The sequence below is a fragment of the Mustela lutreola genome, chromosome 5 (genome assembly GCF_030435805.1).
Source record: "Mustela lutreola isolate mMusLut2 chromosome 5, mMusLut2.pri, whole genome shotgun sequence".
NCBI lineage: Eukaryota > Metazoa > Chordata > Mammalia > Carnivora > Mustelidae > Mustela > Mustela lutreola.
In genome coordinates this window covers 28553982-28569828 of record NC_081294.1, presented here as the reverse complement: position 1 = coordinate 28569828, position 15847 = coordinate 28553982, and the positions used below count along the sequence as shown (strand labels likewise).

General features: G+C 39.3%; 1 protein-coding gene and 1 long non-coding RNA gene across 6 annotated transcripts in view; one reads left to right on the top strand and one right to left on the bottom strand.

Moving 5' to 3' along the window:
* The window catches only part of RANBP3L (RAN binding protein 3 like), a 46548-nt gene that overhangs the window by 20661 nt on the left and 10040 nt on the right, over positions 1-15847 (top strand). For 2 of the 5 annotated variants that reach the window (XM_059173806.1, XM_059173803.1), the window contains exons 2-10: positions 2784-2842; positions 3968-4004; positions 4496-4573; positions 5569-5643; positions 8434-8505; positions 8844-8983; positions 11701-11804; positions 13122-13206; positions 15577-15679. In XM_059173806.1, the coding sequence (XP_059029789.1) occupies positions 2784-2842; positions 3968-4004; positions 4496-4573; positions 5569-5643; positions 8434-8505; positions 8844-8983; positions 11701-11804; positions 13122-13206; positions 15577-15679 (753 nt within the window). The other 3 variants (XM_059173805.1, XM_059173804.1, XM_059173807.1) reach the window with 3 other exon arrangements.
* On the bottom strand, positions 8434-15577 carry LOC131831662 (uncharacterized). The gene is made up of 3 exons (XR_009353747.1): positions 14310-15577; positions 12514-12594; positions 8434-9748 (listed from the first exon to the last, which is right to left on the bottom strand). It is a non-coding gene; the product is annotated as an uncharacterized LOC131831662 (long non-coding RNA).

Genomic DNA, 15847 nt, shown 5'->3' with positions numbered 1-15847 from the left:
AATTGGGGGAGGGGGAAACTGTGATACTTATTAGAAGAGGAGAAAAAGAAGTTTATGTTCACTCGCTTTCAACCTCATCTTGTACCACTTGTCCTCTCTCTCTTGCCTTGCAAGGTGTCTTGTACATAGTCAACCCTCAAAACACATTTTTTGAATAAATGGGTTGATCAATGACTACATCAGAAAGAAAAGAGGATAAATTTAAAAATATAAAATCAGGGGCACCTGGGTGGCTCAGTGGGTTAAAGCCTCTGCCTTCAGCTCAGGTCATGATCTCGGGATCCTGGGATCGAGCCTATCTCTGCTCTCTGCTCGGTGTGGAGCCTGCCTCCTCCTCCTCCTCCTCTCTCTCTCTCTCTGTCTGCTTCTCTGCCTACTTGTGATCTCTATCTGTCAAATAAATAAATAAAATCTTAAAATATATACATATATATATAAAAAATCATAAGAACCTTGCTTATGTTTTGAAATTTTCCTACTGGATCAAGTAAGAAACCTGTTATGGATCTGATGTCTTGATAAATGCTTAATTTTGGCATCGTCTTTGAAGCCAAAAGAGTTATTTGGGAGAATCCAGATGAAGGAAGAGATGTGGAGAGTCTCTGCTTTCCAACCACGTGCCGTGCAGTGTCAGGGGGAGAAGGTGGTTAGTCTGAGGCTACTGTACCTTCAATCAGACGGTGTATACCCCTGTCCCAGCACAGGGGTATTCACAAAAAAGATGTTCAAAAAAGATGGCTGGCACAAAATATTATAAATAAATATTAATGAATTAATGAACAACAGTGATGTACTTACTCTATCATAGGTCCTCCAAGCTGCAAGGAACACTTAATGCTGCCCAGAAGATTGCTTTTGCCTGTGTTTAGCTGCATGTTTTGATCAAGGGAAAGTCGCATGTCCATTGTCTAGGGTTAGGGCTCCTCATGCTATTTTAGGCAGAACTACCCTAAGGCCAGTTTAGAAGAGGCTAATTTATAATTCTAATTCATAAGTATTCCCCGGAACATTCACAAAGACTATTTTCTTTCAAAGTCACTGGAGTTCTCATTTCTTAAATCTAATGTAATTGCTGGAAGAGGAGACTGTTCAAGAAGGAACAGGGCACTGAGTATAGTTTAATATGGATGGGAATGATAGTACATTCTTGTGCGCTTTCTGCTAGAGCTTGCTTGGCTCCAAGGGCAGCCAGTGTAATAAACGCTTGCATGAAAAAGTGAAGAGTTTACTGGACTGAAAGAAGGTACCCAAAATCCCAGGGCCCAAGAGCTTGGCAAGGGTGGTCTGGCAGAGTTTTGACACTCTTATGGGATTAGATTATGGGGAACTGGAAGACCCCTTCCTAGCATATAAAGAAAAAAAGTAGTTGTCTGATAGTTCCTTGAAACCCTTCAGTGCGAGTTTTATTTATTCAGCCCAGGGAGGGCAACTTACCTTGGCTTGTATTCCAGGACAATAGATTGGTAATGGCTGCTGGAAACCTGTAATGAGAAAATTCTAAGATCATATTTGGGCTCATTAAGAAAGTGTTGTCCCTTATACTTCAACTTAAGAAAGATGGAAAGAGGAAGAAAGAAAGAGGAAGAAAGAGGAAAAGAAAGACAGAAAGGAGGAAAAATGGAAAGGAAGGAAGAGAGTTGTCATAAGCTAGCAATGTCAGCTAAGAGTTCTGGAGTGGGGATTGGTGGCATGCCACATATTTAATATTTAAAGATATTTAAAGATATTTTCTTTTTTATTTTTGTCTTGTAAAAATCTGAGTACTTACATCCCCAAATCCATTTCATTGTCCCATAAACTCTGTGAGGTAACTATTGTTATAATCTTCATTTTGTTTTCAGATGAAGAAACCAAAGGTACAAATATATTATTTCCCCAAGTATTAGTGCTACATGTGCCTAACTTCAGGGCCTAGGCTTTTAACAAGCATGTCATTTTCCCTTCGAATTCTGGACTCCTGATATTTAAAGTTGTTATCACTCATTTACACCCTATAGTAAATGAGTTTCTCTCTGTTGTCTTACCTAAGGTAAGAAAACATAAAAGATTAATAAGGTCAGCTGGGCTGAGGACAAAAGACCAAGACTGATTCTTAGTCTAAATATTGAAAACACGGCTTAGTATATGACTGCAATCAAGGAAGTATAGGTTATTTCTGGATCATTCTAAGGATGGAATGCAATATATCTATACCATTTTTACCTTGAAATCCAACCCAAGTAGAAGAACTATTTTTTTAAAGATTTCACTTATTTATTTGACAGAGAGATCACAAGTAGGCAGAGAGGCAGGCAGAGAGAGGTGGGGAAGCAGGCTCCCTACTGAGCAGAGAGCCCGATGTGGGGCTCCATCCCAGAACCCTGAGATCATGACCTGAGCTGAAGGCAGAGGCTTTAGCCCACTGAGCCACCCAGGTGGCCCTAGAAGAACTGTTTTTCACTCCTTGCATTTTTTCATTCTAAAAGCAAAGATGTTAATCACGATGTCCTAATGATATTCTGAATGTAGGTAATTATACTTTGTTTTCTTTAAACACTTAAAGTGTGTTCTTTTAATGGGATGATCTCACTTTTTATGGAAACACATTATTATCGCTTTCCCCGAGTATTTATTTCTATAATTAACTGTTAAAATCATTTGTAAATATGCAAGTTATAGTGGCCATGTAAAAACAGTTTGAATTCTACCCAAAGGCAGGAAAAATACAAAATGAAACCACAAAAATCTTCAAACATCCTTAAACATCCTTCAAACATCCTTTGTCTGTTCTTTTTCTTTTACAGAAAAATCTGTCATTGCTCAACCAGTATTCGTTTTTGCAAAGAGAGAAAACACTTTTAAGGTAAGATCAAGCTAATTTTCTTTGTTTGACTTTGACTTTGACAAAATGATGTTTCAAGCAGCCAGTGACACTGAATGGTTTCATGCTTGCCTAAGTTTATCCTTTTGCTCCTCACTTAGCAGAGCCGAGCCTCTAGAATATTTATACAGTAGGTTTTTACTGGCAGCAATCTGGCCTAAATGGGAGGCCAGAGGCCTGCCTTGTCTTGAAGCTATGAATAACATACCATCTTTACCAAAATTATAGGGGTTTTTGGAGTGACTTGGAAAGGGGCGGGACTGAGAGAGGTGAGCAGGGTCGAAATTCCTCATGGGTCTCCACTGACCTCGCCTAAAACTGGGTACAAAATAAGTTCTAAACTGTGATGCTTGATTTTAAAGGGATCGTAAGTCCCTTAAGGTCTGTATCATACTGAAACCACCTGCTTGGAAAGACCAATGATAAGATTAGTAGCTTTCCCACTTTAGCTTGATTGATATTTTCCTGTTATTCGTTCCTGCTTATCCAAGTCATTTACCCGACTACCCACAAACTCACTAAAGAGACGCTCAGGGGTGCCTGGGTGGCTCAGTGGGTTAAAGCCTCTGCCTTCAGCTCAGGTCATGATCTCAGAGCCCTGGAATCGAACCCCACAACGGGCTCTCTGCTCAGCAGGGAGCCTGCTTCCTGCTTCCCCCCCCCCCCGCCTGCCTCTCTGCCTACTTGTGATTTCTGTCTGTCAAATAAATAAATAAAATATTTAAAGATGACCTTGGAAAAAAAGAAAAGAAGAAGAGTCGCTCAACCCCCAAGCCCTGGCTGAAAAGTCGGTTGCCCTGGTTGAAAAGTCAGTTTCCTGGGCCCCACCCCAGGCCTACAGCTCAGATCTTGAGAGCTGGTGTTTCAAATCTTCCTTTTAAACAAGTTCTGACAAGGGATAGTGCAGTCACTGAAATACAAAACCGCTCCGCTAAGACTTTGTTTTGTCTTGAAAATATGCCTAGCGAGTAAAGGAGCAAAGGTGAGTGGGTTTGCCCTGACCTAGCTGAATAGACTTGGCTTTTGAGAATTCTCTTCTAAAGTGACAGGGTCGAATTTTGATGCAGCAAACACTCAGCTCTCATGGGCAAATTTGTTTCTTTCCAGAGACCAGCAGAAGACACGTTTGAAGCAGCCGAGCATGGTAATGACTTACATCCTGTATTTCAACCTGTCTCCGGACAAAGAAAAGAAGCAGGCACAAGTGTTTTGGCATGTGGCAAGAACTGGGGAAAACTTCATGGTTCTGCTGGTTTTTAAACACCAAATACACTGGCTTTTGTTTTGAAAGATGACATGTAGGAACACTGACGTTAGAAATGCCTAAGATCCCTTGTTTCTCCAGTGCCTGGGTCTCCACCAACCAAAGACACTCCCTACACAATCTCAAAAGTCACATGCAGTTTCTTGCCAAAGCCACTTGTTTCTAAGAGTTTCTTAGGAGGATGAGATGCCTATCACTTTAAAATCACCAAGCTGTTAACCCCAGTGTTTAAACTTGGGCTTCAGGACTTAACATCTTAGCAGGTGATGATCTATGTAGGCAAAAGGTCATTCTATTTATCCTTCCCCATCTTGGTTGAGGATAATTTGTTATTGCTGGCAATTTTACCCATCCTGGTGAATTTCTTGCAGAATCCAACGATTTTCTAAGAAAGCGTGCACGGTCTTCATCTTTTACTTTGCATACGACAGATCCTCAGTTCCAAGGAGGTAGGTATAGACCTGACTGTTGGCTGGTCACTGTTATGTTTTCTCTATGTGAAATTAGTGAGAAACTTTTCAAAGGGAAATGTTTAAAAGTCTACCCATTGGAGAGCGTTTATAATAAATTACTGGATAAAAATAGCCTATAAGATGGATTGTACAGCGAGTCACTATGTCAACATTCAACTTGCCACCATGGGATGGAAGATGGACAGGACATCAGCCATAATGTCAGCAATGGTTATCTTAGGTAGGGGGATTACACAGGCAATTTGGGGTTTCCTACCCACTCTGCACTCTGTCATGTTTCCAGAGTGTCCGCATTGAGTATGCATTAACTTTGTAATTAGGGGAAACTGACATTTCTCCCTAAGTTACCATCTACTTAAACAAATAGATGTCTGCCTTGAAAAGAACACTTTAAGAACTTCATCACATACTCCATTCTGAATAAACCAGTAACTCAGTTTGCCTCTCTTCTACACTCTAAGCACTCCGTGATTCCTTTTATACCTGACCACATTGCTCTCTCTGCCTTGTAAGACAGCTGTCTCTGTGTATGTCTGTCTCCTCCACTGCGCCTTCCTTGAGGTCATCTTCATGCCTGGTAGTGTCTTATACATGGGGAGCACTCCAATATTTATTGAATTGAATAGAAATTAATTTATAATTCTCATGATAGACATATTTTATTTATATTGATTAAAAATACAAAACTGGGGCGCCTGGGTGGCTCAGTGGGTTAAAGCCTCTGCCTTCGGCTCAGGTCATGATCTCAGGCCCCGCGTCAGGCTCCCTGCTTAGCAAGGAGCCTGCTTCCCTCTCTCTGCCTGCCTCTCTGCCTACTTGTGATCTCTGTCAAATGAATAAATAAAATCTTAAAAAAAAAAAAACCTTTTCTAAATTAGTGATATAGAAATTTTAGAAACAGCAAAAGTCCAAATCAAAAGAAACACAAAAGCCTACTTCCTCACTGACTTCAGTTTGCAATTTGCTTCTAGCATCCACCTTGTCCCAGAATCGAATGAGATCATCATCCTTCACCAACCTCCTGACCTTCCCCCCTTCTGGGCCAGGTAATAAACAGCTTCTAGAACCTTGAGCCTGACACTCTGACTTTTTCAAAATCCATTCTCGGGGCACCTGGGTGGCTCAGTGGGTTAAAGCCTCTGCCTTCGGCTCAGGTCATGGTCCCAGGGTCCTGGGATCGAGCCTCACATTGGGCTGTCTGCTCAGCAGGGAGCCTGCTTCCCCCCCTCTCTCTGCCTGCCTCTCTGCCTACTTGTGATCTCTGTCAAATAAATAAATAAAATCTTAAAAAAAAAAATCCATTCTCATTGATGGTACTAATGGTGAGCTTTATTACTCAGCTACTACAAAATGCTGGCATTTTAGTGGCAAATAAAATGCAGGCCTTAGCAAATTATGATTAGTAGAATGCCTTATGAATCCAGACAGTGTATCTAATTTTGGCAGAAATTTTGAGTTTGATGATGCTTTTAAGGAATTTATGTTTATGATAGCAAAATGTTATATAAGGCAGCTCCATAAGATAACTTTATTTTATTCATTAATGTTCATCTGTACAGTTTATAATATATACAGTGCTTAAAATATACTGCTATACTTTAAATTCTTATCCCAAAATTTATGCTTTAGGTGACTATTCTAAGGTTGAAAATATGATTCCTTTTATTTTCATTTATATTTTTAACTCCTTTGGGAGATTTTTTTTTTTTTTTTAAGATTTATTTATTTATTTATTTGACAGAGAGAAATCACAAGTAGATGGAGAGGCAGGCAGCGAGAGAGAGAGAGGGAAGCAGGCCCCCCGCCGAGCAGAGAGCCCGACTCGGGACCCGATCCCAGGACCCTGAGATCATGACCCGAGCCGAAGGCAGCGGCTTAACCCACTGAGCCACCCAGGCGCCCCTGGGAGATTTTTTTTTTCAAAGATTTTATTTATTTATTTGACAGACAGAGATCACAAATAGGCAGAGAGAAGAGGAAGCAGGCTCCCTGCTGAGCAGAGAGCCCAATGCAGGGCTCGATTCCAGGACCCTGAGATCATGACCTGAGCCAAAGGCAGAGGCTTTAACCCACTGAGCCACCCAGGCACCCTGATTTATATTTTTAGAATATGATTACTTAACCTTTTCATTAAAACATTACTTCTTTTAATTTGACATTTAGAGTGCTTTGCTAATGAAATCTATCTTGTCATAAAATATTTGAAATGGTTGGAACATTACATTGAAATTACAATTTTATATTCTTTTTGGTTTTGTTTCTACTGAACATTCATCTGCCTTTTCCAGGTTAAGCTTGCCACTAAGAAATAACAAAATACAAACTATTCACTTCCTTCTAAATGATCCCTTTCTACATGGGAGCCATGGGGTTTTCAAACTAATGAATTTATATTCTTATTAAAAATTCCAAACATGACTGAGCAACATACATGTCAGATACCTTTCAGATACAGAAGAAATACTTTCAAGCTCAGTAGACCCCCTTTAAACCTGAATCACAAGTTACAGACATTAAAAGAAATAGGGGTCCTAATCCTAGAGAATTTATTTTATTGTATTTGTGCATAAAGTGAAGGGATGGATATAAGTTATCTGAGTAACTGTTTTGATTCATTATTATTTTAATAAGACATACACGTACAAAAAGATTAAAGGAACATTGATATCAGTAAGTACAATTCCATTTTATGTTGTGCAGAGTGTTGGTGGTATTGGAATGGAGAAAAATAGTACAATTTGATATGGCCCATTTGTGGCTGGTTTTTAATAATAAAGATCATAAAGCATTTAATTAAACTTTGAATTAGAGAAGTGATTCTACCCCAACCTTTGTAGTTTTTTTTTTTTAAATAAAGACATTATTTATTTATTTGACATAGAGAGAGAGAGGTCACAAGTAGGCAGAGAAGCAGGCAGAGAGAGAAGAGGAAGCCGTCTCCCAGCTGAACAGAGAGCCCGATGTAGGGCTTGATCCCAGGACCCTGAGACCATGACCTGAGCCGAAGGCAGAGGCTTAACCCACTGAGCCACCCAGGTGTCCCTGTAGTATTTTTAATACATAGATGAAGCAGTTCTTATTCTTTTCTCATTTCCACTAATCAAATCCTCAAAGGTTGCTGTTTCTGCAATTTGCAGCCAAGAGGGAGGTGATCACTTTGAAATGTATAATAGTCCTATATTGCAACCACCATCCTTAGTCTTATGCCACCAACACACTTCATAGAAAAATTCCCTGGCATAACAGTCATCTCTCTCTAGGAATCACGAGAGTGGGGAAAGTGGAAGAATTTGCTATTAGTTTCATAACATTTTATAAGAAATACATATTAAGGGACACCTGGGTGGCTCAGTGGGTTGGGCCTCTGCCTTTGGCTCTGGTCATGGCCCCGGGTCCTGGATAGAGCCCTGTGTCGGACTCTCTGCTCGGCGGGGAGCCTGCTTCCCTCCCTCTCTGTGCCTGCCTCTCTGCCTACTTGTGATCTCTCTCTCTGTGTCAAATAAATAAAATCTTAAAAATATATATTAATACAGAGGGCTCACTACCATCAGATTTTATAATACGTACTCATTTCAGTAATCATTGTCATGGTTCTAAAGAAGAGTGCCTGTTCCATTAGTGGACCAATTTTCATTTACATTTCTGAAAGTCAGCAGACATATGTGGCAGAACTCCCTGCCATCACCCCTTTCTAGCGGACTGCCTTCTCAGCTCACTGCCTACAGTTATTAGCGCCAACAGCGACATCTACTGGTGAATGTAGTACAGGACTGTTAAAACCCGAATTCCTAGAAACCGACTCAGATTTAAGACGCACAAAATATTTTTTCTCACAGTGAAGAAAAACAATGTTTTTATGACATCAACTCTTGTGCAAAGGAATGTGGATATGAACAGTACAGAACAAGGTATGTAGTTTATTATAAGAGCCTCTGAAATTTTACATTTTACCATTTATAGTTTAATTTGTTGTATGGGTGTTAGGATCTGGAGGTAGGTCAAGTGACAAAATGTGAAAAAACAAATTTGGTAAACCAAGTCCCAGGGTCGAGATGAATAGGTAGTGGGTAAAAACTAAGTCTGAAGTAAGCACTAAGCAATTCACTGGCTATTTTGACGTTGATCAGTCAACATTAATCCCTCACTTAATAATGACTTTAGAAAATAGACATTAAATTAGTCAAAAATCTGGAGGAAGAAGTATGTCACTAAAGATATAGTGACTCCTTAATTCTGTTTTTTTAAGGTCCTGTGAAACATTCCGATCATGTCCTAAGACCTGCTGTTTTGCAACCACCTCAAGCTCAAAGGTGTGAAAAACTAAGAAAAACATTTGTACACAATACCTTGGAATCCTGCAAGACTAAGGAAAAAACAAAAAATAAGGTAAGAAAATCTCCTATAGTGGGATTGACATCAAGTCTCCATCTTTCATTTAGTAGATTGTTCTGGGCCCTACGTTCAGCGTTAGGGGCTGCCTGACTTTAGTTCTGTTGCTGAAGCAGCTGCCAGGCTGGAGAAACACCCAGACAATAGATAGGAAGCAGCCCTCAGTGACCTTATTAAAGTTGTCCTCTTGAAATGGAAAGTATTCCTAGAAACTAGTTTTGTGGTCTCTCCTAGCTGTAAAGTTGAGTCCCTTATGGTAGAAACTCCTGGGGCCTTGTTCCAGGGCACTGACTCCTCATGAGAACAGGGGGAGCAATGAGGTGGCCAGGACCAGGAGCCACAAATCAAAGAAGGAACAGGCGTTTTCTGCATCAGCAGCTGGTCAACATCCCAGTGCGGCCTTGCCAGTTTAGTTCACACCGGGAATCCATCCAGATCCAACTTCGTGGATAATGGCAGCAGAGAATTACCCACACAGAGTTGGGAATTGGGAGGACTGGGGAAGCTTCTGAAGACAGAGAAACAGTCTCCCTTCCAGTGGTTGTAATGGCTGAGTCCCTTACTGTGGGCCTTTTTAGGGAGATTGTCATTTTGCTCAAGCCATGCAGATACGGGTTGGGGATATTCTGTTGCTGTGTCTTCCAGAAGCCAATACTTGAGAGGAACGGCGCCCAGGATTTCAGAGTCATTCCATTCTTCATTTGTTTCCAGCAGAACTGTTGAGGCTTGGTCCCCTGTTTTGTTTTGTTTTGTTTTTCAATACTGAACACAAAGACAGGGACACATGGAAATTAAGATGCCAGTCATTTCATCAATGCAGTGAAAAACAAATCAGATCAGTACTAATCCTACCTCTGCCCCTAACTAACTTATGTTTACATTCTTGGTCAAAGCTTACAATCTTCTCTTTTTATCAGTGAAGGGAGAGAGTTTAACTTGGTCAGCATTTGACAACATTTTTGTAATTCCAAGCCTTTTTTTTTGTGAGATATGATCTCACGAGACTCACTGTGAATTTTAAAAATCCTTTCATTATTTCTGCATGGAATATGGCAAGAGTTTTAAGTAAAACATGTTTTAAATTTCAAATCAGTAGATTATTAAAAGTTTTCATTTAAATACAGCCTAATAATCATCATTACATTACATAAATTCTAACTTTTATCCTTTCAAGAAGAGATGCATGTTGTTTGTGTTAAGGTATGCAAGAAAAAGTATGATATGTTGACTAATTTCTAAAAGTTATCATATTGCATATAACTTTGGAACAGGATGTACTATAAATTATAGATTAAATTTTTTGTTACATATTATGATATAAAAAGCAAATCAATATTTCTTCTTTGGCATGGTTTATTGAACCTTGCATTATATATTTTAAAAATAAAATTTATTCTTGCATTTTCTTTCTAAATGATAAAGAATGAGAGAAATTTTCAGGTAATTGTTTGTAAGCATTTCTTCTTGAATAAATTAAACATATGAATGGCACTTTATTAGTGAACAGCTTAATTGGATATGCCCATTATTGAATTTTGCCTGTCTAATAATGACCTCTGAAGATTTAAAGACATGCTATATAAAATGCAGTGTAAGAATTCTGACAAAATAATGTAATTTACAGATCTAGTGAAAATTATCTATAGGTGAATTTCATAGAACTGCTATTTTCATGTTCCTTAATGACTTGTACATAAAATCAGAGCAATTTTCATTCACTGTCATCAATCAGTGGTCACTTATTATGTACAATTTAAATAATATATGCCCAATAAAAACCATTTTAAGTACATAAGAGTAAAAACTACCATTTGGACTGAGAGATAAGTCATCTGAGTGACTGACTCATGAACATGCACTTTGATCTTTGCAACCAACAACATATATTCTCTTCATACATATTTCTCAGCTCTCAAATTCTATTATAAAGGGGAAAATGCTCCAAATTATTTTTATTGATTGATATAAAATTGAAGTGGAAACAGACCCCACCTACCTTTAAAGATATGAACTCTTTGAAATGTCTTTGCAAACCCTTGCTGGGGGAAGGGAGGTGCTAAAACATTGGAGATACTAGATCCGATCATTTCTAGGGCTCCTTCCAGTTCTAAAATTGCTCACACAATTTTCATTTATATATTATTAATCAGGTAATAAACATTTCATATACAGCAGACAGAGTAACTAGTTGATTAAGTCACCTGTCAAAAATTTTTAGATGAAGAGATGAATGGGTTTTCCTCTAACATTTGGTGGCTGTGCTGGTGAAGCTCTTAGGGTATTTGCAGGATTAAATAGTCCTGAAGGATATATTTGTGAAGCTAGAAATGAGAATTAATTCCAAAAACATAAAAGTACCAAAAGGAAGTGGGATTTCTGAATATAATAGCAAAGGCTACAGTCCCTAGTCCCTGATGTCAGACAGACCCTAGCTCTAAGGTCAGCCCCATTTCTGGTTGCCTAAGCCTGGCCAAGTTATTTAAATTCATTATGTCAGTTTACTCATCTGTAAACTATAAAATGTGGATAATAGACATACAACCTTTACAGAGATGTTGTGAGGAGTAAATGAGATAATGTTCTCAAAATGCTTAGGGTAGTATTTGAACATAGTAACTTTGCAATACATTTAACTGTAACTAATGTTTCCTTATCTGATGCTCCTTCAGCAAGGCAATTGAAAGGAACATTCTGATGAATTGCCTTTCTTTCAGATTTCTGAGGGGAACTCCTCTTTGCTAAGTGAAAATTTACCAAGTGCCAGAATTTCAGTCCAGCTGACTACCAGCCAGAATTGTTTAGGTGCTACATCAGTAGGGTAAGTTAATGATGAGGACACAGAAAGGATACCCTTTTATTCTTGCTTTATCATTATCATCATTTATGGAAAATAGGTTTCTGATACTAGACAGATAAATTGCTAAGATTTCTCTTTTTCTAATATTTTATTTATTTATTTGAGAGAGAGAGCATGAGCTGGGGGAGAGGCAAACAGAGAGGGAGAAGCAGACTCCCCACTGAGCAGTAGGGAGCCTGATGTGGGACTCCATCCCAGGACCCTGGGATCATGACCTGAGCCAAAAGCAGACACTTTAACTGACTGATCCATCCAGGCACCCCAAATTGCTAAGATTTCTGTTTGAGATTTTCGAAAAGAAACAAATTTAAAATGCTTTTCAAACTGTCTCTAATATTTAAGGATTATCGTATTAATATCAGGTTATCTCTATTGTTTTGTTGACTTAGGTGAGAATAGTTTAAGAACATACAGCTAAATTTTTATTTAGTTAGGAATTAATTATGTGGGTGCTAGATCAGCCTCCCCGTTCTCTGGTGCCTCCCCTCCCCACACCATCTCTCATTATTTTTCGTGTTATTCCTTATTTATTGACATACATTAGATAGACAACAAAGAAAGCAGTATAAATGTGCAATATGGAAGTTAGTATTTACCGGTGTCATCAGCAATGAGGGCATGTTTGATCTGAGAGATGATTAAAATTAGCCATAGAGATAACCAGACTCACATGATTAGGGCCCGTGTGGATTCCATAGCACTTACCTATGTTGCACACTGGGGTACAGTGGGGATCCCAGACCGCATCAGCCTACAGATAGAAAGCCGCATATCTTTGAGTTTCTCATCATGCAAAACACTTCTAACGACAAGAACAAAAATGTTCCAGGAGGTAAAAACCCAAATTAAACAAAAGCACACTTAAGTATAACAAGACAGATTGGCTGTGCTTTTGCTCTGGAGACCTCTGGTGGCTGAAAGCATCAGTCACTTGGGGAAGGAGTGAGAAGAAATGAGAGATCCGAGAGGCTGTGCTGGAAAAGCAAGAAGATAAGGTCTGGGCCAGCCCCTGGTTGATCACACAGCCCGAACAGAGATGGGCATGACATGGGTTTGGACTGGTCTTAGCTAGTGCTGCAACAGTTGTCAAATAATTTAAATGTCATCCCTGGGAGGACCTCAATCTCTCCTTCATTTCTCAGATGCAGATGAACAAGAGTTAGCAGATGTTTTTATGCTTTACATAAATCTGTTAAATCATAGGATTACTTCATGTGCTAAGGTCTAATGTGCCTTTATCCCTATATTAAAGAACAAATGTTCATTTCTTTTCCTTAGATGTCAAGCAAAGGAAGATAAGTATTCTTTTAAAAGCTGCAGTTCTGATTTCGTGTTTGGAGAAAACATGGTGGAAAGAGTTTTGGTAAGAATTTGGCAAATGTTTCTATTATAAAAGCTGTCATTTTGAGTTTCTGGAGAAAAATTAATTAAAACAATGTTAAATTGGAGCATACTTTAACTCCTGAGTCCAAAGGCACGTTTTCTTTCTTTAACTGCAAAGATTCTCCTGGGAAGCAAGTTCTGGTTGTTAGAATAATAGGCAGGAACCCACAAAGGAAGGGAATTGTGTAATTATAACATTATTACTGATGAGAAATATTAGATATTCTTCGACATGTTACACCCAAGGTACCCAAGGAAATCCCAGAATTATCTGCAGTAGATGAGTTAACGGGTAATGATATTTTAATATCAGGTTTTTGATAGCATCTTTCATAACAAGATGCACTTAAAACCATTTGCCAATTTTTTCTTGTTAACCACAACCCTCCCCTTCTAGCTTTTATGGTGAAAAACATTATCACAACTTTTTTTTTTTTTCAGGTTTTAAGAGGGAAATCACAGTACTTTTCTTGCCTAGGGAAACATACTTGCCAAGTGGAAACCGTTAAGGAATATTACCAGCATCCCTATTTAGAAGTGGGCGTCCTCATCCATGAAGCGGTTGCCACTGTGCCCTCCACAGTGAGGGTGCATGAGGACTACTAATTACATCAAGGATCCCCAGGAGGCCACACAGATTTAAAAACCTGTATAGAGGCTCAGAATAATAAAGAACCAACTCATGAGGCCTATGTATTCCAAGTTTTTTAGGGCTTTCACAAATCAATCCCTTTTAAGACTTGGTTGATTCTACACCTGCCTCAGGCTAAACCTAAATTTGAGAGTACTGTCATAGCTTTCTAGCTTAGGGGCACCCTCTGTCACTCTCAAGGTGAAGGGCAAATCCACACTTCTAGGGCTATTGATCCACATTTTTTAATCTGAACCAGAATGGACCAACTTCCGGAGGGAAATTCTAGGCGATACATTTAGGAACATTTCTTCCATATCATTTAGTCCTAAATTTGGTACTAGCTTAGCCACAGCTTCTATAAGATGTCACACACACACACACACACACACACACACACACACAACTTTCCAAGCCCCACAGGATCAACTTTAACATCCAATTCAACTTACCAAACATATTTTGTGTTCTCATCATATCCAAAGCTCTGGTGTTGGACTCAAGTTTGGCTGCATATTAACAATCATCTCGTTTACGTGAGTCTCTAAAGGATTGCATATGCCCAGGCATCTCCCCAAACAGATTAGATCAAAGTCTCTGGGTGAGGCTAAGTGTCACGTGATTTGAATCTACAGCCAGGATTGAAAAACACCTGGGGGAGTGGCTATGCAGAGCTATAGGGAGACACTGCATTCTAGAGGTGCTTACAATTGAAGAAGAGATAGAGACATGCCTGAGCAAATGAACTACCGTTGGGTTTAGAAATTTGGTTGGAGGAGGTACCCGTGTACATTTCCTGTGGGTACTTCCACTCTGGCTTGCAGAGGAAACAGAGCTTCCTGTCTCTCTAAATTGATAACATCCTAGGATGGCAGGAGCTACAGTGATCACTTGTGTGTGTTCTCTGGTTAATCCTATAATCCTGTGACCTTGTGATTTGGGGGTCAGAATGCCCTCGTGACTTGTTTGCTGACTATGCGCTGTTCCAGTGAGTCATGAGACTTTCTGTGCCTTTCTGTTTATTTTCTTAAAATGGATATAATTACACCCATCTCTACCAGTTTTAACAGAGTATCTTAAAAGTTCCAATTAAATGATGTGGAAGAATTTTGAGTTCATAAAGAAAAAGAAACCCAAGATCTGAAGTTCTGTTCTAATTCCCCCTGTTCTGTAGGGGGCTCTCTGAGATCATAAGTGACCGGGTAATTGCTCAGTTTTTCTTCCCTGGCCTTGGTTAGAGCACCTGTGCAGGGCCCCAGGTGTGCAGCCTTAAAAGCGATTGTTGGCAGAAATTGAGGAAAAATTAAGATGATCTCTGAGACAGCGAGTGGGTTCTCTGGGTAACTTGTATGATTACTTTGGATTGAAAGTTAAGTGTTGGGAATACTGAAATACCTTGCAACAGAGATGAGAGTTTCATCTCCTTTATTCAGGTTAGTCTGGCCGTAGCCAGGAACAGCTGCTACCTCCTCTCAGGTCTCTAATCCTTCTCCCCTTGTTCCTGGAATGAGATCCCACCTGACGTAGGCTGGTGGTAACTCCATTACGCTTCCTGAGGATCGGGACCAAGGTCCTGTGATGTGACAGGAAGGATTTCCCTGCAGAGCACACAGGGAACCCAAAACAGAAACATCGCAGTGGAGTTTGTTTGCATGTTGAAGTAGAAGAAAGAAAGCTGTAGAGATACAATTCAGTAATGTATTTTTTTCCTTCGTCTAGGATACTCAACATCTCACCCACTCTCAACTTGAAAATGACTCATACACTAAGGAAAAACCCTTCAAATCCACTCTAGAATTTCCTGTCAACTCTCCAAATTCAAGTAAGAATTATTTCATTTGTTAAAATTTTTTTATTCAATTAGTGTGTTTCCTGTTTTCCTATGTCATTTATTTAATATCTATAAAATACAAAAACAATAATGCAGTGTTTTAAAACTTTTGGGTAAAAAATTAAAGCATACAGATATGGTTGTATGATACATAAGCTT